General features: G+C 40.8%; 1 protein-coding gene across 1 annotated transcript in view; it reads left to right on the top strand.

Annotated features, from left to right (window-relative positions):
* Positions 1 to 25,629, top strand: part of SLC2A13 (solute carrier family 2 member 13) — a 1,405,836-nt gene that overhangs the window by 542,766 nt on the left and 837,441 nt on the right. The window contains exon 4 of the mRNA XM_085654105.1: positions 18,277 to 18,382. Coding sequence (XP_085510231.1) covers positions 18,277 to 18,382 — 106 coding nt within the window. The remainder of the gene's footprint in view (positions 1 to 18,276; positions 18,383 to 25,629) is intronic.

Here is a 25,629-nt window from a genome sequence, read left to right as displayed (position 1 = left end):
AATAGAAAGGGTCCTCCAGACCAAAGGGACAGGGCTCCGTGTAAGACTAAAATGAATGTCAAACAAATCTCTCTTTGGGACCACAGTCAACCACAACTATGTTTATGAAAACATTCATTCAAACATTCACCGCAAATAGTCTCGAGCATAATTCCGTAAGGACCCCAACACTGATTAATACCACATAAGTGCCGGATTATTCAGATCTTTAATACCAAATCTTTACACACTACATCTTTGGTGACATATAAAATGTACAAAAGCTGTACAAAAGTGACCTAAATCACTTGAAATCATCAAATAAAAAACATTGTAAGCTAAGGAGAGTGTGTGAAAGGGTATGGAGGTTGGGCTCAGCTCTTTAAAGACTCAGAGGGAGCAGATTGCTTTCTCCAAACTATGGAAAACCTGATTCTTTGGCAGCCACAGCCTGTCCTTATCTCTGCCTTACAGAGGCATGCTGACATGCAAGTTTGGGGCGATATCAAAATCCCCCACCCCAGCAATCCAGGTGGGTGTGTGTACATTGCTCTGCTGTTCTTCTACTGCCTGATGCAGCAGTTGGAGAGCCGCAGACTAATCTGGCAATGCCCTCCTGCTCCCTTCTTCAGGAGTACTGAGGCTCAGTCCAGTTTATGGGTGTGGGCTAGCTGCCGCTACATAAAACCTGTTGAAGAAGCATAGTGCTGCTTTGGCTAGGTTAGTAACTTCCTGCAGGCAGCATGCAGGTATACGGTGAGACAATGGGTCAATCAAAGCACAAGTCAGGGGTACACGCGCATAGATGGCCAAAAAGGTGAGCTCCACTGAAATATGCTGATCTTGTCCCGGTGTAATTTTCAGACACCGGGACACGCTCAGCAGCACCTGCGAGTTGTCTGCTTTCCATTCCCAGCAGCAACTTGCAGGCAGGGAGAGGGTTTTTTTATATTCTCCTCCAGCTGGGCCAAAGATAAAGAATGAAGTTAAGGGGTCATCAGGCCCCCTTTTGTTCCAATATGACCCTTGCTGCGTGCTTTCTGGAGCCTATCACTTAGATGCAATGCAAAGTAGGGAAAACAAAGGCAGACAGCTTGTTATCACTTCACTGGTATTTAAGACAGGCATGCTTTTGATTTTGTTCAGTCCCTGTATATAAGAAATACGCATGCACTGTAAGAATGTCATATGTGTTGGTCTGTCCCAGTACTACCACAACATATTTGTTGGTCTGTGCCAGTAATTACACAATCACACTTTAATATCAAAATTGTATTTCTTTTATAGCAGTACTCATCCCAATACAGGATGTCAGAGCCCTTCACGTAACATGCACATTATACGTTGACAGTGACTCATGTAAGTGTGTAAGTCAATGTACAAGATGTGTTGCATAAGACAGAGAGGGTTAGAAGGTGTAGGAGTTACATGTCTTTTGTAGCTCACTGTGCTATATTAAAAGGATTACAATTTACTAATTGCAAGTTACAAGAGGATCTCTGTGTTAAAAGCAGCAAACCAGTTACCTATCTACATAAAATAAAAATCTGTCATCTGAATGTTACATGATTTGCTTTGCAGGAGACACATTAACCTTCTATACTGCTTTGAATCAGATCTGGGACTGGACAAACACAGATGTCTCCAGCAAATTCATTAATCTCCAGAGTTATCTTGCCATTAATATTATTCCCCGAGATTTACTGCGCATATAAAGATCTCAGCAGCAGGTGCCTTAACCCCATGACATATTTTAAAATGCAGACTTTGCAACCAGTTAAGCAGAACAGATCTACTGCTATGTTTCTCCTTATTCTAGTAAATGTACAAAATGGCAAGGAGGAATCAATATATAGCCATACTTTTCAATAAGGGACTATCAATTCCCCTATTATTGGAACAATGTCCTAGCATTCATTTTTTATGATTTAAACAAGAAATAGTCACATACCGCAGAGAGCAGGATTACATATTTTAATTATTGTAATCTGGAATTACATCATCCTATTTTAAGCACTGTTTTGAAAAGCACTATATATACATCTATATACACACATATATACAACAATTATATACAAAGGACGAAAACAACAACAAACAACTTTCCTATACAGATCACAAATAATGAATCGTTAATTTTCACCCAATTAGTCAAAAAAGAACAAGGTGTCCACCTATTCCATACAGGAGGTACACTCTGAGGTAGTCTTATCACACACAATTGGTTCTATTTACTCCTGAACCTAAATTTTGAATGTTTCTCCTTATTGGCAATTTCTTTGTGGCAGTGTTTACAAAAAATTTAATATATCAGTTGAGGCTCAGATTGTGCGCCGGGGTTGCGCCACTTATATGGCACAACCCGGCGCAGAATCCAATTTTTAAAATCTCGTAATGCACTTGAATGTACGCTAAATGTGTGTGAGGTCTTAATATCTGATGTCACTTCTTGTGATGTCACTTCCTGTGAGGTCACTTTCTGTGATGCCACGTGCGATGTCACGCGACGTGATGTCATGCGCTCTGATGTCATGCGCTCTGATTTCATGTGCCATGATGTCACTTGCATACTGCCTAACTTGGTTAGTCCCCCCACTTCTAATTTTAGGACTTGTGCCCTGGTGTCAATCAGTAAACCAATAACTTATTGTGTCAGCCTTGATGCCATACAAATAGAACAAGAGAAAAACTAGAACGTTTAAAAATGTAGGTCGCAGCAAAAGTGCCAACGTGTGAAAAATAAAAAGGCAAAGTGTGAATGTCGGTTAGCATCCATGGCCCTGCGAGTCAGTGTGTCAGGAAGATGTACCGTAGCAAAGGTGGTTCTGAATGGAAGTATGAAAGGCTGCAGTTCAATAAATGATCAGTACTGCTCAGGTGGTTGTGCGGTGTGGCGTTGGCAGACATGCCACAGGTGCGAGCGGCACCTTGGCGGCCATTGCAGCTGCCATGCCGTAGCCGCACCCACACGGCACGGAAATGGATCAAAGTCCTCGCAGCGTTAAACCAGAGGGCAGAGCCTTCGAGGTGAACCGAAAGGGCTGCAGTTCAATAAATGATCAGTACTGCACAGGTGGTTGTGCGGTGTGGCTTTGGCAGACATGCCACAGGTGCGAGCGGCACCTTGGCGGCCATTGCAGCTGCCATGCCGTAGCCGCACCCACACCGCACAGAAATGGATCAAAGTCCTCTCAGCGTTAAACGAGAGGGCAGAGCCTTCGAGGTGAACCGAAAGGGCTGGGCGCTCATTCCCACAACCTTTAAGAGTTTCTCTTCCTACCTAGCTTGAGGAGGGGAGGGAACTGAAAACGCACATCTTCAAAGTTAACTCCTTCAAGCTGCGAGCAGAGTGCACAAGATCAAACGTGCCAAATACATTATTTTCTTCAAAACGTAGTGCTATGCTTCTATTAATGAAATACATTCCTGTGTGAACCTTCTTTTTGCAAACAGTCATTTTAATATTTTTCCTTTTAGTAAATATCTTTTGCAGTATTTTGCTGGTGGTTTTCAGGTTTTCTGAGTTAGTGGCGAGCAGTTGCAGAGGTTAGGTGCAGGGTTGGCTGGAACATGTTCCAAGACATTCTAAGTGTTTGAAGTTGGCTCTATAGAAGTTGCAGTGTTCGAGTTCCAGTGTAGTGGAACTTTTTTTTAATATAAATTGCTCTTAATTATTTATGCTAATGCGATTTCCAACAAGTTCACAATGTATCTAAACATATACAGCATATTCGAATGCGAGGAGAAAAACCAAAGTGTTCATTTTACAAACAATAACCGGATATAATACCACTAAACCAGTGGTATATGAACATTTAGTAACTCCAGACCTTCTGACCTAATGACAACCCATGTTGTTACACAATCAAAGTTACAAAGCAGAAATGATATCCTGAAAGATCTGGAATGTGAAGCCATTAAAAGTGTTAGCCCTTTTTTCCTCTAGTTTGCGGTTTACCGTCTTCTGGAGGTTCATCGCTTCTTCTACAGCCCCAGTAAGAGATCCTTTATATATTTATTAATAAAAAGACCAATATTTGGTTGTTCAAGAAATGCTCAATTTTTTAATGAATATGTGCCACCCTTTGGATCCGATTTTCCATGTTTATGTTAACAGTACATATACCCTTTTAGTTGTGTACCTTCATGAAAACTTGTGCTAGAATTGTCTCAGGTGGCCTTTAATTTAATTTGCCTTTAAATTTCCTCTGATTAGAAACGTCTTTGTGTTTCCCTGCCAGCCTATCAAAAGGAGAGGAAGAAGATGCATGAATGTTCTCTGCAGCTTCATTGGGAGAGAATGAAATCTCCAAACAGTGTGCACCTGCACAGGGCACCTTAGGACACTTTATTCATCAACCTATATCATTTTATCAGCAAGATCACATCACAAAATTCTTCTTTACTAGGCAACCACTGGGGATCGTTGTCTTCATCATACTTGTCAATGAAAAGCAGACACTACTGCTTTTTCCACTTATCTTGTACTCTCAGCGTTGTGCGTCAAGCCCAGGCTCTTATCGCTGTCTTTGTAGATACTTTTTCTTTGCCATCTTTGCTAAAACACCGTCCATCCTTGATAGGCGTGTCCATGTATAGAGTGTAGATTAGGTTGTCCCCTTCTTGTACCCTTTGCAATATATGAAATATTTCCCTTATGTAAATGAGTAGGATGGAGAAATTTCTCTTGAGAGCTCATTTTCTGGGAGGAAAAAGGAATTTTCTCCTGGGAGTGGCTAAGAACAGAAATGTCTAGCCTGTTTCTGCAGTTGCCCTTGAAGTTCTCCAGGCCTTGACGAGCGCACTAAAGTGTAGGAGCATAGGCTGCACTGTCACTCTGCGGAGTCATCTATGATGATCTGTTCTATAACGACTGCCTCGCCAATGGCCTCGGCGTAGCTCTATATGAAAGGGTGAATTTCACTGAATATTGTCTGTTACTAAATTGGCACTGTCTCCAGTAGTTTATTTGTAAAAAAATAAGTGTCAGGGCTCTCGTCAGGAGGCAGCTTCCACCAGCCCATTTCTCCTGTTAGCGCCGCCTAAAACAGAACCAACTACTATCCATGAAACCCTACAAGTGGGGAAAGGATGTAGGGTAATGGCCAGAGCTGCCGACTTCAGAGCTGGGGAACCAGGTTCGAGTCTCTGCGTTGGATCAACATCTTGTGATTCTGGACGAATCACTTAATCTCCCAGTGCCTACCAAAAGTGAATGTAGATCATTAAGTGCTGAGTACCAGAAACCACCTGCTCAAATTAAGCACTGACTGTCTCACAGTATCATCTGCACTGTTTTGAAATGTGTCAGATCCACTGTCGATAGATTTACTGAGCCTGCACATGCTCCAAGAGCTGATGGCGTTTTTTTATTGGAGCACGTGGTAGAGGATGGTGGTGGGAAATAAAACGATTTTAAAATCTCGAAACAGAAGGTTAATAGAGGCTGCTAGTTCCACACCCAAACCCGCAGCCAGGTACACCATAAAATCCACAGAGTCAATCTGCAGAGCAACGTGTTGGCCTCCTTTGTCCCATTTAAGTGAGTTCAGGTTATAAGCAGCCTCCCATTAAATCTGTGGGCCTTTCTCACACAATAGGGAAGTAAAAAAGACCCACAGTTCTGCCCCATTTCACAGATTTACTGATCCCACATACAGCTCCACCTAATAAAACATCAAAACAAATGCCTACCCGATGTAGACAACTACACACAATTAGGAAAGACAATTTCCCAACACTTACTGCTTCATCAAAAAAACATTCAGATGCAATAGCCACCAAATCATTTCTGGAAACTTTCTACCATGAGAGTAGATGCAGCCTACTGATGCTGCTTTTGGAACCTGGGGACTCAGGTCCCAGTTCGGCCTCCCACTGCACTCAACATAGTGTGATTCTGGGCAGATCCCTTAATCTCCCTGGGCATAAAATCTGTGGTAAATCCCCACTTGTAAACGATCTTGTAAATCGTCCCTAACCCCTCATGTACAGGGTGCCATAACGCCACAGCTAGGTTTGTGCTATGTAAATACCAGCACATATACATGCATAGTATAAGGAACAAACGTAATATGCTCCTGGTGCCCGAGAATGAAGAGATTGCAAGGAGCTGGTACAGTGGTGCATGAATCTTCCATTTTAGAGCTTGCAAATCTGAAAATATTAGGCTGGAACATTAACAGACGAGTACGTATGATGAGGCAAGTAAAACACACAGGAGAGTGTATTATAGAGGAACCGGGAGGGAAAAATTAGTATCGAGGGCAAAAACCATAATTTACCAAGAAGTAACCAATTAAGCTGTACATAAGAACTAAAAACGTCCCAATTATATTGTGAGGACTTGCTAACATTTAGCAAACCTAAATAACCAAAACTTGGGAAAACATTCCCCATTTGTTTGATCAGTCCCCCAATTCTGCCTCAATTCATCCCCCTCTCCTTCCCTCTAGGGTGAAAGGATTCAAAGACGTAGTGCAAACAGGGCTTGTAGCAGACCCAGCCCACTAAACACAACTCAACTCCTCTTGTCTGTGAACATCTTGTGCTGCCAGCCATGTTTGGTGGCCTTGGGTGGCAAATGCTGAAGTATGTGGTGATTGACCCCCTAGCTAAAATAGTAGCATATACATTTGTCAGCGCATATTTGTCGAAAGATATAGCAAAGGCATCAATGACCTCCCTTTTAGTGAACTTTTCTGGGTTATAAGAAAAGTATACGGCCAGTAAAAAGAACACTTTATAAAGTAAAGATACTGCTCCAATATTAAAACGTAAAGTTATGGAATGTGAAGTTTGATGTTTATTTACAAGCTCAAGGACACTGTGACATCTAGCGATGTTTCCAAGACCGGTGAACTCATGAAACAACATGTTTTTAACTTTTTATCGAAGACTGGAAGCTGACTGAATGTCGGGGACTCATCTGGCGAACATTCATTGGGACGAAACAAGTTTCCCAGACAGATCCACTACACCTTGATTGCCTCTTGTAGTGTCATGTATAAAGTCACGTAACCATTTTGGAAACGAAGTCAGCATTAAATTAAATGTGACCATAAACTTTAGTATTTCCTCCCTTTCTGCTTTTGATCAAGAAATCGTTCTGTTGCACTATTCTGAACTAGACCAGGGGCAGGACTACATTTCCCAGGCTTACCTGGGTTCTATCACATGCATCTTTGACAGGAGTTGGCCTCTGGGTGCTCATAAGGTGCAGCAAGCAACCACACGTGCAGTGGCGGCTCCTCTGCTGAGGCGGGGGAACGCCACTCCCACTGCTTTTAAGCAGTATAAATAAAGGAGAAATAAATTGAGAATAACTCTAAGTTATTGTCATTTTATTTTTTCCTTGTTGCAACAGCTTTGTGGATGGGACGGGGCAGGTTAGGGCTGCTCTGCTGACAGAGCAGGGGAGAAGTGGTTTGCACTCCCTATGTGCGCATGAATATTAGGTCTAGGTCCGGCCAAACAGTCATGCACACTTTGCATGTTCTCCACCCAGGTTGAATTACAGCCTGGGTGGATAACATGCCCAGGCCCCCAGGCCCCGTCTGACTGCTGAACCATGAAACTCAGACCAATAACAATGCTGCAGGGGAGCCTGGGTGCTTCCTGGGTGCTCTGTTCCTGTTACGGGATTGACGACGGTGGAGAGAGCAGCGAGACGCAAACAGTTCCTATCACAAAGCCTCAGTCGGGGAGACGAGATTGGTATATACAGACGAGCACGGGAGCAGAAAGAAAAATAAAAGCCCCATACAGAACAAAATATGAAAACAAGAGGGAAATGAAAGGTCCTCTACCTGGGAGAACTTCGGCCAATAATTGATAAAAATTGGTTTCTATACCCTATGTTCCCAACAAATGAGTCTATAAGCACAAAGATTGCTTTCGATACCAGGTCCTTGTGATGGGAACTGTTTGAGAATCACCAGAAAATCAATAGGTGATCATTAAGGGCCAGATGTATGATGGTTTTTGCGTGCGCAAACGGGTTTGCAAACCTGTTTGCGCATGCAAAAACAGCATGGGGTATGTACAAACTCTATTTTGCGAGTCACAATTCTTTGCGACTCGCAAAATAGTGTTTTGCGACTCGCTATTAGGAAGGGGCGTTCCTTTCCTAATAGCATGCACAACCCTATGTACAGATGTTTTGTGTCCGCGATTGCGGGCACAAAACACTCGCAAATTACCACCCTCTTCAAGAGGTTGGTAATGGGGTCGCAAAAGGGAAGGGGTCCTTTAAGGAAAACGGGCTGCATTTGGGAAAAAAAAAATGCATTATTTAAAAGCGGTCCCAGACATGGTGGTCTGCTGAGCCCAGCAGGCCACAATAACTGGGAGGGCCTGCCATTCCCAATGGGGTCGCAAATTGCAAGAGTCTCATTGATATTCATGAACCTCTCTATTTGCGACCCCATTGGGAATCGCTAACAGTGTGTTACACACTGTTGTACATCCTAAATAAAGCCTCACAAATTGCGAGTCGCAAAAGACTCGCAATTTGCAAGGCGCTATTTTGGCCGTCGTACATCTGGCCCTAAGAAATGATCTCAGCGGACGGATATGTTGTCTTGAATACTTGAATAATGTTGTTTTTAATACTTTGTCCAGAAGAAGGTGGGGTAAACCAGCTGCATACCACCAAAATGCTGCTTCAACAAATCGGAACATTGAATTTTAGAATTTGTGTAATATACTTTTTGTATTTTGTATCTACTTGACATGGTTTCTTTTGATACACCCATGAAATAATAAGTAATTACATGTTTTTAATCTATGAAATCTAGTTAATACATTGAAACACATTTTTTGAAAGGGTGTCAACAAAAGAAGAGAGCTGTCTTTAATAGGACATGATGTTTTGTAGATTGTGAATTGTGCTTGAATAGTATCCAATTTGAGGATTTTAGACTGTTTATGAGATACAATTGTTTTGTGATATCTTAGATATTAAGAATTATACCATTATAATAAAGGACAGATGTTTTTACATCAAACAGGTCTCATTGCATGGTTGGATGAGTGAAAGCCTGTTGAGTAAATGATTCCAGTGTAAGAAGAGAGTTGATGGACATGTGAATACATATATGATACACAAGAGTGATTCATTATTGTTAAGTATCTAAACCCTGTCCCTTTTGTTAGAAGGGTTGCTCTTATATATTTTTGAGTTTCATAGGAATACAACAGATTGTGTTAGGTATAGTGGGAAAGAGGAATGTAGATAATATTTTGACATCATTCGGTGTGTTATGCAGGGCTGTATCCTGGCTCCTTTCCTATTCACAGCATATGTAAATCAGTAGGAGGAACCTCTATTGCGGGAGGGCATTGATTTACCAAGAATGGGTAAAAGATTGATTTCAGTCCTCCTGTATGCGGATGATGCCGTCCTTCTAGCAAGGATGGCTCTGGGTCTCTCTGGATATCTAGATTCATTTGTTAAATATATGGATTCCCTTGACCTTTCTACTAATTTGCGGAAATTACATGTGATGGTATTGAGCCCTAGATCCACCAAGAGTAGGAAATGTACCATAGCGGAGCGTAAATCACAAAGGTCCTCTCCTTTTGGTATGTTGGGGTTTTGTTTTATCAAAGAAGAAATTGACATCCTTTGACGCTGGCTAAGCGAATTCTTTTTAGGAGAACGGTGAGTGCAACTTCTGATTTTGCCGCCAGACTTGGGAATAGATCTGTTCAAACATTACTTAAGATATACAATGCTAAATGTACATCTGCACTTTTATATGGCAGTGAACTTTGGGGTTATGTTGATTGCTCACGGCTCTAGATGGTAAAGAACCTTTTTCCGAAACGCTGGTCATCCGTGCCTTGTGGTCCCTCCTCTTTTAATGTTCATGTGGATGTATATATAACGGATTTAATTGCCCTGCGTCCACTTTTAAAATGGCTGGCGATATGGGTCAAACCAGAATTAGAACTTAATCTGCAATTTTTAAGGATTGCCTCTCATTGGAACGGGGGAAGAATATTTCATGGCTACAGTATGTCTGAAGGGTTTCCGGGCTCTTGGTCAGCGAAGGTATTTACAGCCCATGAATCAATTATGAAACTTGATATTGTGTGTACTATGGGGCACTTCCTTGCTTGTAGAAAATCTAACGGTGAGGCCATAAACCTGAATAACGGGTCAGTGCGGGGATTTGTTATGCTCAACACAACTTTATTCATTGAACCCTATTTGATTTATGTTGATAATAGCTTCCATCATTACCTTCTCACGCAATTCCATATGGGAATAATATACACCAACTCTTGCTTTCCTTAGGGGGTGGTCATCAATATATGTGAGTGTTGTGATTTTATACTTTTGCAAATTGTTTATATACATTATATGTATTTATTGCTGGATGCATTTGTGATGGAAATTAATTTTTTCCCAAATAAACATTTATGACTGTTTTTCACTTTGTGATAAACAGGTGGCTGCACCAACAAGTTTGCAGGCATGTAGGTAGACAGGTAGGAAGTGCTAATCCGACCTTGTCATCATGAGTGAAGGTTCTATTCTACACTACTAAGAATATGGAATTATATATAATTCAATACAGGCGAACCGAAGCATCAGACTTTGAACTCCTGGAAGTGGTAGTCTGCCTTGACTGTGAAATTCTCATATCTATAAAGGTCTGACAATAATCATCCCTGAACATGCTAAAGTGCTCGGGTGACTTTATTTCAGAGAGTGGGCTGCCTGTTCATTTCATCATGCACTAATTGACTCTGATTCATGTCTGTACATTCAGTTTCAAGGTCTAAGGGCTGAACACTTGGGTTCCACTTATCTGTAGTGTTTACAGCCATTCAGTCATCAGTATTTATGAAAGCAAGCACTTTGAGCTACAAGAGGCTGCAGGAGAGAAATCGACAGCGCTTATCCAGTTTGGCTTCATACGATGCTACATTTATTTTTGTATTTTCTCCACATTAAAGAGGAGAGGCTATTTTGTAGGTCTGAGTTTTGGCAGCACAGCTGTCATATTACCTGTTACCTATATAACATGCATAGAGTGGGCTTTGGGTCCATCTCTTCAACTGTTGGCTTTCTCCGGCTAGCCTCATTCAGCCATTGGATTGAGACTTTGTGAATCAAGTCTTAGCTTAGTCCAGTGGAGTATTCCTCCCTCATCTAAGGCTACTCTGGCTGTTTGGTTGACACCTTCCACGTCCACTTCACTTCATGGAGGGAACTTCATGAGGGACTCTTTTACAACTATAACGTTCTCTGCTGCCTCCTACTGGCTTCCTCCTGTGTGTCTCTTTCTAATGTGCTAATGCTGCATGTGTTAGCACATTCAAGCAAGACCTGCTGGCTTTGCCAATGCTTGTATTAACATTTGTCCAAGAGAACATTTTCAAAATGTCATAAACATCAAAAATAATTAAACTGCAGGATAAACATTTGTTATGCGCATTTTTTTAAGACCACTAAATGTAAAATGTTTGTACCTTTTCCGAGTCCTCTTTCTTCTCAAGAAAAAAACTTTGTATTTTATGTGAATGCAGTGCGTGTAGATTATGTTATGCTGTATGTTGTACCCCAAACCAAAAGTACAAATGCAGGAATTCACCATCTTGTCTCTGGTCGTCACTAGATGCAATTTTAATTTTATTACTGGAAAGTCTCGTTAAGGAGTTCCCTGTTGCATTATCTGCGAGATTAAAAAATATGACCCATTTACAAATACTGCATGCAGTGTCATGCATATGTAAGAATGTAAATTATTTAAAAAGCTGCATAGGGCAAATATACATATGCATAAGCCATATGTCATATGTGCAAGTAGTTCGTGTAAGCGTCAAGAGGTGGGTGTCTTCAGGGGAGGGAATCATTTCAAAAGAGAAGTGTCAAGGGAGTGACCATGACATACAAACAAATTAGGGTCGCACTCCAAAACCCTTAGCACTCACAACCCCTAACCTATCACACACTAGGCATATGGAGTGCGATAATAATACTACACCCAAAAATAGTATTGACAAGATTGTGTGTAGGAAGGAGTAGCATGCATGGAAAAAGCTTTTGTGTTGGAAAACTCACCCAACTGAAAAATGTATTTAAATTGGTGATATTTCATAACATTTCCCAGGTAGCATGGTATTTGGCAAACAGGCCTATTTTTAGGTCCCTGAAGTATGTATGGTTGACTTGCTTAGCATTCAGGTAAAGCTCTCTGAAGATCCATAGACGCGGCAGAGTTTTCAAATATAGTTTGTGGAGTGCCAAGTGCTAAGTTTAGCTGTTGTGGGGGCGTTAACATTAATTGAAAAGAAAGAAAGCTTTCAAGTTTAATATTTAGGGGTCTGGTATAGAATGTGGTTGGTAAAATTCATTCAGATGCCTCTATTAAAAGTGTGATAACTAAAGGTTTTTGAACCTTAAATCTAAAGGGATCGATTCACTGGCTGGTATACAGGCCTTTAGCAATGACGCAGTTTCCTTTAATCGGAGATGCGTTTTACTCAGGACATTGGATGGTGAGGTTACACAGCACAGCAAGGTTGTTAACCTCACTTCTCAGGTGTGTGCGGAGCATCAAGATTGTCTCCATTTTCTTTGGACTGGATAGGTAATCGAGTTTGTTGGCCTTGCCTTTGGTCTGTCAAGTAGTACAGCTGTAGCAGTAGAGTAGGAGTTGCACATCCAAGAAACATTGTATGTGGCTTGAGTAAGAGAGATTAACATTATTAGTGGCAGTGGCTTGTGTGGGGTAATGGCATTCACCAGGAAACATCCTGCTGGCCACGGATGTAACACCAGAGACTATGGATATGATCATTCTCAAGTACACATGAAATGGTGGGAGCACATCAACATACTAACGAAGGAATATTCTGTGATTCATGTTAAAAACAAACACCAGTGAATTTGTTGTGCCGGGATTCATTGTTGATAAACTTTATGGAACGGCACCATGTTGTAGCATAATTAAATAATTCGGATACAGGGACGACACATGTTTCGTCTTTAAGACTTTATCAAGGCTGTGAATCACTAATAATAAAATCAAATTTCTGTATGTGATCTAATATCGCGCAGAAATATTGCTAGAGCTTAACACACTGGAGGAGGGCCCCAAAACAGTGGGCAGAGCATCAGTTAAGCACCAAACAATCTTGTCTTATGAAGTCAAAAAGCGAGTGCTGAGGGAGCAGCAAATGACCAAATGACGTTGAACGAGAAAAGGGTCGTTAGGTGTAGATGATGACACCCAAACGTGATTTTTGAGGTCTGAATAGTGAAGAATAATTTCCCACAAAATAGTCCTATAAGTAGTGGTTAGAATCTGATATCCAAATACCAGCCTTTATATGCGATAGTGTGGTGGGGAGATGGTCGCAAAGGGGTTATAATCATGCAACCAGTAAATAGTATCGGTGCCTGCAGAATTAAAGATTGTATATTTAGGGGTCTGGTATAGAAGGAGGTTGGTAAAATTCATTCAGATCCCTCTATTAAAAGTGTGATAACTAAAGGTTTTTGAACCTTAAATCTAAAGGGATCGATCCACTGGCTGGTATATGGTTTTGTGTCCATATACAGCTCATTACTTCATGAGGTACCCTGAAAGGCTGTAAAAGAACAGTAAATGATGGTTATAAAGGTGGTATACACAGATTATGTATTTAGGTCAAAAGTCAAAACTTACTGAATTGTAGTGCAGGAGTGTGTTATGGTGACTGTGCTCCTGCTGCTTGTGTGGTGATGTCAGTACTCGCCAGAAAATAGTTTAGTCTAAAGAGGTAAATATGTCATAGTAAAGAGAAAAGTGGTTATTTGTTTTAAGGGACGACAATAAGTAACAAAGCAAGATGGCTTGTAGTTAGGTATGGACTACCTAGGTTGGATTGTCGCTGTAGTAAGCATACCTTAGTTTCTGGTATACGAGACTGGGTGGCTCAAAGGTACACAGGAGCATAGGACATTGTCCTTTAAAAGGAGAAATTTGAAGAAAGCATAGAGTAATAGTATAACAGGGTTTGCACCATAAACCATGGGAAAGGCTTTAGTAACGCTTTTGTTGTGCAGGACTGTGGCCCTTCAAATGAGAAAATGCTTAGTGGAAGCTAGTAGGGGAAAGCAGAAAAAATGCTGAAGAGCCTAGATCTGGGCCGGTGCGGACGTGTTTGTTTGTAGTTTGCGCTGAATGGTGCTAGGAGCAGCGAGGTGTACGCTGAGGTATCGTGCTTTTCAGAAAGTTGCTGGAACTGAGGGAGGAGTGATTAGACTAGAACTGGGAGGGTGCCATATTGGAAAGGTGTGGTCCGATAACCTAATGTATTGAAACTTTTAAAGGGATTTATGAGGGTAGGGTAAGAGAAAAGTGGGGTTTGTAATCCAATATATAGAGATATTGTTTTGTGGTGAAGTAGCTGAGGAAACATGTGGAATGTGGGTACTGAGGTATTGCAGTAGTATAGACAGTGTTGCTGTTAGAATAATCAGAAAGCAAGCAATAGTGAAAAGAAGTTGAAAAAAGAGCAATAGCCACACTAGGTTCTACGATGTGCATTTGTATCCAGAGTGAGAAAGGTAAGAAGATGGAAAAACGGGTTTCAAGGGAACATCTTCAAAGTTAAGACCCTATCGAGCAAAAACATTATAAAAACTATATTATAATTTCTAAAAATAAAATTGAAATATATAGTACAGCAGTGCAGATATAAATGTTAACGGAATACAGATATAATGTGCTGCACTAGACTGGAAGAGTGAACAAGTAATGTAACTAATCAATGGATGAGGTGAAGAGAGGAGTCTGCACATTTTCTGTGGTGATGCCAAGTATAAACGTTATGTTCCCTGGAGAAATGAAATATAATTAATACCCCAAAGTGGAAGAAGTCTGTACTTCAAAATCTCAGTTTCACTGAAACGGATCATAAATAAAGTCCAGAACATGGCTAACCACAAACATTTTCCCTGGGGTCACAAAATATGGTCTGTGCTATGACCGCGGGCCGCATTGATGGCAGCAGGGTGGCCGTTGGGTTGGGGAAGGGTTGGTGCTAAGGGAAGTGAGCAGTATACATCTGTTGACTGAATTGATTAATGTGAAACCAAAAACTTGGGATTAATCTCGGCCTCTCCACTTAACCAAATTGTGTGAACCTAGGTCCTTGTTTTTTTTCACTTTCTAAATTATCACATATGAGGACCTTAAAATGCATAATTTCAGGATATTTACTGTACCAAATCTTGTCCTGTGTTTGGCCAAATAAACTATATGTTGTTCATGTATAATAGAAACCTTGGCCCCCAAAGAGTGCATATAACAACTGAATTGCCTCTTAGTACAATATTGGCTTAGTTATCGGGGTGGAGGAAGGGAATATTTCTTAATTCATGTTTGAAAACTATCCTGTTTTAAAAAAAATACTTCTCAATGCACTGATAACCCGATGAACTAAGGTGAAACGGTTCTGCATGTTATTGAAATACACTATTTGAACAGACTTGGTAATACTTTTAAACTTTTGCTGCAAAATGGCTTTATAAATGAAGGTGTTCCTAAAGTTAACTGGTGCAGGACACTCTAGTTGCTTCCTTTCGTTAACTGCAATTAACCTTTAAATAAATACAAGCTTGTTTATTTAACATCTTTTTGATGTTCGTGCTGAGTCTAGTAAACAGCAGCCCTGTGCTGCTGTTGACCGGGGGCCGCATGTAAAGGTCAGAGGGCTGCATGGGGCCCCCGGCTGTACTTTGAGTATCACTGGTCCAGAACAAGTGGTAATGCCCCCTAGCATCTTGAGTCAGACTCGAAAGAGCATGTATGTGCGCTGTGGTGCTGGCGTTTGAGAGATGGTTACAGGAGTAGGATGAGTGGAGCACAATCATTTGCCATTGCTGAAAAAAGCTGTATAAAGATTACATCATAGAAAAAACAAATATTTAATTGGAAACAGTCACATACATAAAGACTGTCTGCATGGACATCATTTAGGGGTAACCAGAGGTCGCAGCTGCAGCCCCTGGCTTGCCCCTTGGCCTTAGAGGTGACAAAATCAGTGCCAAGCACACAGGGGCAGTTAATTTTTATTGTCCTTGGTGATCTGCTGTCATTGTTTTCTACACATTTTAATTACATTAATAGTGTGCTTTTCACTATTAGCGTAATTAAAAAATGGAGCACCATGATCTGTAACAACACTTTTTCCGACAACTGAGGTATGTAGAAAAATACTTTTACCTGTTTGTTGTGTGTATGCTTGTGGGTGAGAATTTGTGTGTGAGACAGTGTGTGTCTGTATGTGTCAGTGAAAGTGAGTGAGTGAGTGAGTGAGTGAGAGTCAGTGACAACTAGTGTGAGAGAATAAGTGAGAATTAATGTCATTGAGTATGAGTGATTCTAAGTGAGTGAGAGTAAGAGTGACTGTAATTGATTGAGAGTGGATGAATGAGAAATAAATAAGGATGAGTGTTGAAGAATGTAAGTGAAAGTGAGAGGCAGTGAGTAAGTGTAACTGTGAGTGAAAGTGAGTCAAAGTCAGTAAGTATAATGAAGAGTGATTGCAAGTGAGCATAAGATAGAAAGTATGAGAGTGAAAGTGTATGTGGTGTGGTGTGGAAGAATGAGCGAGAATAAGTCATTGATTTAGTGAGAGTGAATGAGAATCACAAAATGAGTGAGTGAATGAGCGTGAGTGTAAGTAAGCGAGAAAGTATGAGTGAGTCAGAGTAAGAATGAGTGTGAGGTAGAGTTAGATTGAACTCAAGAGAGTGTATGATAATTAATGAGTGTTAGCGAGTATAAATGAATAAGAGTGAGTGAGCATGAATGTGTGTGAGTGAATGTAAGTAAGCATGAGTAAGAATGTGGTGTTATGTGTGCAAGTCTGCATTCGGCCATGGCACACTGAGGGCCATTCTTGGCTTATGGAGGCTACCACTGCAGAATACTGGTACTGGCATACTGGAGGCAAATCTTAGCATGACAGGCACCTGCAACAAAAAACTAGCACTAGGCATGGTAGGCAAACTAGGCATAATGGGCACCCATGGTAAAATACAAGTAATGGCATACTAGAGATAATTGTTACCATATGAACTACCTGCGAAAAAATGCTGGTCTTGGCACATTCGAGGAAATTCTTGTCATTAGGGATGACAGCCATGGCAAATGGGGGGGGAGGGATCAATGACAAAATGCTGGGCCTGACATACAAGTGGTAATGTTTAACAGAAGACAATTCTATGGTATATAGATGGCATTAATAACAAAATTGTGGCATGAGCATATTGAATGTAATTAGTTACATAAGGTGCACCCATGGCATATGAATGCCACCCATGCCAAAATGCGGGCCCTGGCATACTGGAGGTAAATGTTAACATATGGGGGCACATGCAGCACATTTTGAAAAAACGAATTGAGTCAACTCCTGAGACACCATGAAAGGACTTGAATATTTCAGGAGTTCTGTGACGGAGCCCATGGCTTTTTAGCAAATGCATGGGAAAATTGTGCTTTAAAATGCACTATTGGACCACATTTTTTTCTAAATGTTCTCAGGGGAGAAAACTTCCTTGAGACCCCTAAAAGAGGCCAGGCTCACTCGCTTCTCTCCTCCAATACAAATCAGGGTAAGTATTACGCCCACCACTTCCCAAGGTCATGTCAGTGCCCTTCTATAAATGGTATATAAAGCACACCTTTGTCAATGTTGTTTTGTTATATTAGTCATGCAGTTATTATTGAACTTCATCAATGGTAATGATCTGATTTCAGGCCATGTGAAATCAGTTTCCAGGACGAGTCTGGATTATATTATGTCACTTTCTGTGATGTCATTAAGGTCAAGGGGTGTGTGATATCACTTCTGCTACTCCTGGTACTCTTGGTACTCTCCTGCCACAATGATTAACCTGGTTTTGAGTTCCTCTCATCTAGGTCTCATGCCCTGGCACTGCCTGCAGATCTGAATTACACAAGCAATGACGTGCCAGTCTCTTTCTGTGCACTTCAAGTTCGCGTATTTATGAGCAAATGAATAGCGAACCCTTGGGCAATCGTAATGAAATTTGAAGTAATTTTTGTTGCTAAATGTCGTAAATTCGGTGCACGCTGTGTGACTGTTAGTACTAAAATATATCTAGCTGTGTATTTGTGTAATGATTTGCAAATGCTTATAGTTTTAAGTAATATATGTGGTATAATAATCTAGTGACTAAATGATAATAAAGTTACATGTTCTTGGCATGTTTTTACCTGTCAGAACACAGTAAAGTGGCTTTCTTCCCCCCCCCCCCCTCTGCAGGGCCTGTGATCTACAGAATGCTGATGTACCCTCCCACCCGCCGAGCCCTCATTGTGGGTTGTGGTCTACAGATGTTCCAGCAGCTGGCAGGCATCAACACCGTCATGTATGTACTGATTGTATAAGTAGACTAATAAGAGCAATCACTGCGGCACTTTCTTCAGCTCGTATTTTGTGATATTTCCTTTTTGTGTTATGTTTGCAGTACTTATTGTACAAAACATGTAGTGGTCTTATGGGGACATGTACCTCTCCTCCTATAAAATGAAAACAACATTACATTATTATCATTTTATTTTTTCCTTTCTTAACTGCTGAAGAGTAGTGGGGCGACGCTCCTCCGCCTTTGCGGAGGTGCCGCCACTGTAAGTACGGTTTGATTGGTGTAAAATGGCACTGTGCCAGTGCAAAGTTTAAACTATCTGACTCCTAATATAGTTTATATCAGACTTTATTCTCAGCTACACAAAGGAATGAAGATAAGCCCTTGTAATGAGTGCGCACAAGATTGATGCTGTAAACTGTGCACTTGCTAATTACTGCTAGAACGCGGTGACTAAACTGGTGGGTGTGCAGCTTGCACTCTTCTATGAGTAGAACACCTCAGAATATATATATATATATAGATAGAGTATTATGCACTTATTGTACAAGAAGTTTCCCATTCCTGGGTGCACAAACCGTTACAGCAAGCAATCTGCTTTGGTGATGTGGGGTAGGTTTTATCCAGAGCCCACTCCTGGATTCGGCCCAATTTTCACCTACCTTGTTTCCACACAAATGGGAAATTGAGCCGGAAACCGGTTCAGGGTCTACTCATTATCAGGACTTACCCATAACGCTGTACAAGGTGTACAGGGTCTTGTGTTCAAGGGTGCAGTGTTTGCTTAGATGCATTCTATGTGTAAAATCTATTATTATAACATTTTGGGTTGCTCGCTGGTTTAAATGTATTTTTAATTGGAATTTTCCCCAGATAACTGTACTTAAAACCTTGTTACTTTTCTAACACAGTGTGGATAGGATTTAAGCTAATCCCAACCTTTAAAACGGTGCTAGAAAAACAAGCTTTTTGAGTAGGATCTGGTAGGATCTGGTTTAGTAATGGCGGTGCTGTGCATGCGCTGCATATAAATGAGCAGATCTCCAACTAAACACAGGAAACTACCCAGAGTTCCTAACTTCTCTTTTGCATAATTTATGCGTCACTCTAAGCGTTGGCATTTGCTTCTGACCTATAACTTTATGTAAATACCTGACTTTTCTGGGATGGTGGAACTTTTAAATGTCACATTTCTTTTAAAACAGTGAAAATACCAGCATTCATTCATTATCTTTTGGTATAAATCCTACTTATTGCTTTTAAAGTATGGGTGACTTTTTGTAAGAGAAATCTATATATCAAGAATGCAGACGACAGCACGTTAATATTTTAGGGAGCAGTTCTTTGTTTTGAATTCATGGACAATGTGTTCTGAAAAAGTTATGCTTTATTCCTCATTTAGTACATGCTATTTATAGTTTTCGTTTGTCTACAGAAGCTAAACCAGTTTCTCTTCTTATGGTTATTCTATACGTCGCAATGCCATATTGCAGTCGTTCTTGGATTCCATTTCTGAAATTTCCCTGGTTCCAGGTGAGGGCGCGTGCCAGCTGTCATGATGACAGATACGTCTTAAACTCTGTGACCCACGTCGGTGATTAGAGTCACACTGTGTCCCTAAGCGCTCTGGCAATAGACCCTGCTGTGCTGTGCATATGTGCAAACAGCTGCACAGAGGCAGATTGGGAAAGCACGTGCGTGTTTATGGGGAGGGAAATGTAAACAAGGCAAGCACGCGCCTATGTGTGGTGAAGGAGTGTCGTTCTGAGCAGAGTGGAGTTTGTAACTTGTCAGTTACCAATTCCCACTATGTAAAGTGACAAGGAACTTGCAAGAGAAAAAACCCTTCATAATATGAATTTTCATTACATATATACTTTTGCAAGAGCAGAGTTAGTGCTACCTCACAAATCTGCTTTTTGCATGTCTCCATTATAAAACTAACAGGCACACAGGGTTTAGTAGTTTGTGGGCACACAGGGCCTTCAGGGTCAGGCACACAGGGCCTTCAGGGTCAGGCACACCGGGCCTTCAGGGTCCGGCACACCGGGCCTTCAGGGTCAGGCACACCGGGCCTAGTAGTTTGGACAAACAGGACCTAATTGTTCGGGTACACACGGACCAGTGATTCTGGTACACATGGCCCAGTAGTTCTGGTACAAACGGCCTAGTGGTTCAGGTACACATGGCCTAGTGTTTTGTGGATACTTTCAGGGTGTGGGTTGGACTCAATAGCACATGTTTGGTGTTTACTAATAAAATCACAATATAGTCCAAGAATTGGGCTCAGATATACATTTCTAACAGCTTACAAAGAATAGCCACAGTTTCCTCATAGTAAATGAATTATGTTTAAAAGTTGAACATAGTGATTCAAATTTTCTAAACATATTTTGATTGCTTTGTGCTTCATAATCTATGACTTGGTTTGTTGCATATCGCGTGTGTGCACCAATGCCCAAAGGAGGTGTGAGCCGTGCATTTCTCCTCTGTATGTTTCAACCACAAAAGAAATAGGGCACAATTGTTCATACCTCCCACTACATGGCCTTGAGGGTATATTAAATACACCAAAGTGTACACTGGTGACACGCAGTAGCCACAGTGCTGCAACCTCTACTAAAAAACGAAAAGCTTCTCTCGTGAGCAGCATGAGCGTAGACCACGTGCATTCATTTTATTCGCTTTCATTGTGCATACAAATATATTTCGTTTGTTGGGATTCTGATTGATAGGTTGTGGAAGAAAGATCCAAAAATTGTGAACTGTGACTGATCTCCTACAATGCTTAAATGTAGGGGCCTACAAGAGTAAACCAGTTTCCCCTAAGGATATCCTTGGCTCACCTTTGCTAGCTTGGGCTAGGAAGTATGGCAAGCCTCCAGAGAAAGAAACATGAGGAAATATGGGCAAAAGAATCAACCAAACAACAATCCTGTTAAACAGAACAAGCATGCCAAATTGGATTAAAATTAAAAATAGTTTATAAGGAAATTACTCCAAAATAGAGATAATCCGGTACAGAGCACAATAGTTATTTATAAAAAATAACAATCTAGCAATGCAAAACGATCTATTGGTGAAAGTCAATGGTAACGGTAAAAATCTGTAAAAGAACCAAGCCTCCTCGCAGGAATTGCATTCGACCTTACGTCCACATGAGGTGAAGCACAAGTGCATGCGCTTTGATCCAAGTGGGGCCTTGAGCAGTCTGGGAGCACATACACAAGGTGGGCTTGTGTTTGCCAGAGCTCATACTTGAAGAGGTTTTGCAGAGGTAAAAATCCTCTAAGTAGCTCAGAGGCTGCACCCTTATGTTTTAGCTGCAAGATTTGTTTGGTCCTCCTCTCTAAGTCCCCAAAAAGTCACTATTTTTTTTCACAGAGTTTTATATAGTGCAAACTTGACCCGGTATCGGGTATCAGAGCGCTTTACATAGCACCAGTTGCGTTACATGAGGACACATTAATTTTTGTTAGGCACGGGGAGATTAAGTGATTTGCCCAGAATCACAGGATATTAAGTGATTTGCCCAGAATCACAGGATGTTCAGCATCATTGCCGAGACTCGAACCCGGTTCCCCAGATTCGAGGTCGACCGCCCTAGCCGTTAGGCCAACTCCTCTCATCATTCTCATATGAAAGAAGCATCTATCAATAAATGCAGGTTTACATCAGTTTTACATAGTTGTTTTCTAGTAGAGATTTAGAATTTCTCAAATGAGCCTCTGGAGATAGATGTGGAAAGATTTTCATAAGCTAAAAATCAAGTTTAAAAGTCATTCCATTAAGACTTCTATGTGAAATATCCCCGTGGGCGTCAAACTTCGTATGTTAAAGACTGTACAGTTAGCAGGCGATTCCATTCAGGGAAGGCAGGCTCCCCAACAGGTTGCAGGACCATATGGGAAACATAGACGCACATGTTCCTAACATTCTGGTCAAGAGAATGCCTTTAGTAGTTCTTGATCTAAGCTGGGTCACCAATAGTTTGGAGTAAAGCAACCGTACAACAGACCAGCAGGTATTGCAAAGAGGCAAAACTACAATAAGCCTCCTGTAGCTGGGTGAGAGGGCACCACAGGCCAAACTTCATTTTTGGCATTTGGTGCTGATAATCCATGTACTGTAGATGGAGGCTAGGATAACTCTCCTTCTTTTAACTCCACCATGTGAAACACAGTGTACTTCTGTCATCTCTCTTTTTCCTGTCATGATCGCATCATGAGTAAAGTTCTACTTTCAGGCCACATTTGATGTAAATCTGTTCAGTGGTTTGGGTTGTAGGCACGAGCAAAATTTCCAATGAGAGCTAAATAGGATAACTGGATAACTTATGTTTGTTTACCACCTCTTAACTTTTCTCTCTCTGCACTGATCTGCCTGAAAATTAGCATGCGGTACCTAAGTCATAGGCAAATAAATGAAAAGTGCAGCTGAGCTATAACTGTGCAGAAGCAACTACTGCTGTGTAATATATATCCTGTTATTTCCTCAGTCCTCCGTACAGCATCACGTTCATACATTGAAATGAATGAACATGTGGCTATATATATATATATATATATATATATATATCAAAACTCCGTTTCGTAAACTGAAGATCTCTCCTTCAAGAAACCGAAGCAAACTCCTTTCAGATCAGGAATGACGACGCCTTGTGTGGTGCAATAAAGTCTTTTCATTTGGCCTCAGTCGAACGCGTTTCGAAGCGTTATGCTCCTTGCTCACCGACAGTAAAGCTATGAAAGTGGCCATTTTTTAAACAATATTACTAGCGATTTCAGTGTGTCACGTGAAAACTACTTCACAATAAAAAGTGACAACAGACTCGTAGTTTTTCTGTGTGTTGTTCCCTAATCAGGCTTGATAAAGCACCGAGTTTCCTTTGTAAAATACTTTTGGCTATGCATTACAATTTCATAACAGTTTCAATAAATTAAAACTCCTACAAAATTTACAATAATTACACTATAAAGAGTATTTACAAATTGCGACCGCAGCATTCATAGAAGCAACATTTCATTAAGGAACTCAATGTTTTTAGAATTCCCAAACTATGCCAAATCCCCCAAGTGGGCACAAAACTGTGATTTTTATTCCTCTGACATTATTCGGCCCATGTGGGCCATTTTATAGCAATCACCTTTTAACACTTAGGAAAGTATTCTACATTTCTTGCCCTGGTGGGCTACTCGGAGGTTTGTTTAATACTAGTCTGTTCCAAAAACCCATTTCATCCTACTTAAATCCACGTGCAATTAAAAACCTTATCTTCTACTCTTTCTGCAGCCTATGTTACAAAAACATATATATACATAGAAAACCAATATATATACGCAGTTATAATATCTACAAATGAATGTACAAATCTTCAGCGTTTAAACCTTCTGGGTATTTACAATTCAATTCGATAATATACCGGGACTCTAATTTCCTCAGTTTCTTCTCCCAGTTTCCGCCCCGTTTGTCTGCTGCCACTGCATATATAACATAATATGTCAGACCTTTACTGTCTTTGTTGTGGACTTTCCCAAAATGGCGTGCAACTGGATACGTCCGATCCCCATTCTTGATTGCCCGTAAATGTTGTAGGATTCTTTTATGGACCTCTAGGATGGTGCTACCCACGTACCTCAGGCCACAAGGGCACTGAAGCACGTAGACCGCAAAATCCGTTTTACAGGTAAATTTACCTTTGATGTTTTTCATTTCTGTCGATAACCCTGGTCTGTATTTGGTAGTATTTATTCCATAGAGACATGCCTTACATTTAGGACATTTCACAAAAACTGGTTTTCTACTGAGCCATGTTTGTTTGGGTTGCTGTTGTCTCAAGGTGTTTCTTACCAGGATTTGTTTAAATGATTTAGCACACCTGAAAGTCATTTGTGGCCTCTGTGGCACTACTTTACCCAGTATAGGATCGTTTTTGATTATGTGCCAGTGTTTATTTAATATTCCTCTTAACCTATCCTGTTGGACACTGTATTTAGTTATTAAACGGCACTGATTGCCTAAGGCGGCTGATCTTTTCTTTTTCTTGTTTTCTACTTTATCAAAAAGAATTTCCTCACTCTCCTCCTTCGCCATTTTTCTCATAGCCTCAATCATCCATTTGTTTGGGTATCCTCTACTTAAAAATCTGTTGTTAAGACGGGAAAATTCGCTCTTAGTTTCCTTCTCATTACTACAATTCAGTTTGGTCCTTATGCATTCCCCAAACGGTATGCTTCTTTTTAGATTAGTGGGGTGGAAACTAGTTGCGTGAAGCAACGTACTGCCAGCAGTAGGTTTCCTATACAATTTTGTTGCTATCCTTCCATCTTGGATATACTGTAAGGTCAAGAAAGTTAACGCTATGTTTACTTATCTCCCTAATAAAGCTAAGATTAAGTTCAATATGTTGGATCTTACTGATAAAAGTTTTTGCTTGTTCCTCTGAACCCTTCCATACCAAGAAAAGATCGTCTATGTGACGACGCCAATGCATATTATGTTCTTCCCACTCTGCTTGGTACTGCGTCCGGATCACCTGCTCCTCCCACCAGCCCATATGCAAATTCGCATAGCTGGGGGCGAAGCCAGTGCCCATAGCAGTACAGCAGATCTGGTGGTACGAAATTTCATTGAATAGGAAGAAGTTACTTGTTAGACACACTTCTACCAATCTCAAGATCATTTTTGTATGGGCCCATAATCTTATTGGTCTTGCTCCTAAGAAATGCTCAATAGCTTTCAGCACATCTGTGTGCCTAATACTTGTGTATAACGTCGACACATCAATCGTAATCAAGAGGTAGTCATCCTCCCAAGGAAGATCATAGATTCTCCTCAAAAAATCTCCTGAGTCTTGAATGTAAGAGGGAAGTGATTGTACCAGTTTACACAAAAATGAATCTACATACTTTGAGGTATTTTCATAAGGGCTACCTATAGCTGATATAATAGGGCGCCCTGGAGGATTCACAATATCCTTGTGAATTTTTGGGATTAGATAAAACACAGGTATCACCGGTTGAACAATCTTTAAACATACAAATTCATCATGGTTCAGGAGTCCTTGATCATACCATCTCTCTAACTCAGTGTTATACATTTGATGACCTAAGACCATATCTTTCTCTTTGACCTTAGTGTAACACATTTTGTTGTTCAGTTGTTTTTATGCTTCAATTCAATATTTCTGTTTGTCCCAAAGGACAATATTGCCCCCTTTATCGGCATTTCTCACTATGCAGTTATCAATT

This window comes from Triturus cristatus, chromosome 4_1, assembly GCF_964204655.1.
Source record: "Triturus cristatus chromosome 4_1, aTriCri1.1, whole genome shotgun sequence".
In the NCBI taxonomy this organism is placed as follows: domain Eukaryota; kingdom Metazoa; phylum Chordata; class Amphibia; order Caudata; family Salamandridae; genus Triturus; species Triturus cristatus.
This window is presented reverse-complemented; position numbering and strand designations above follow the sequence as displayed.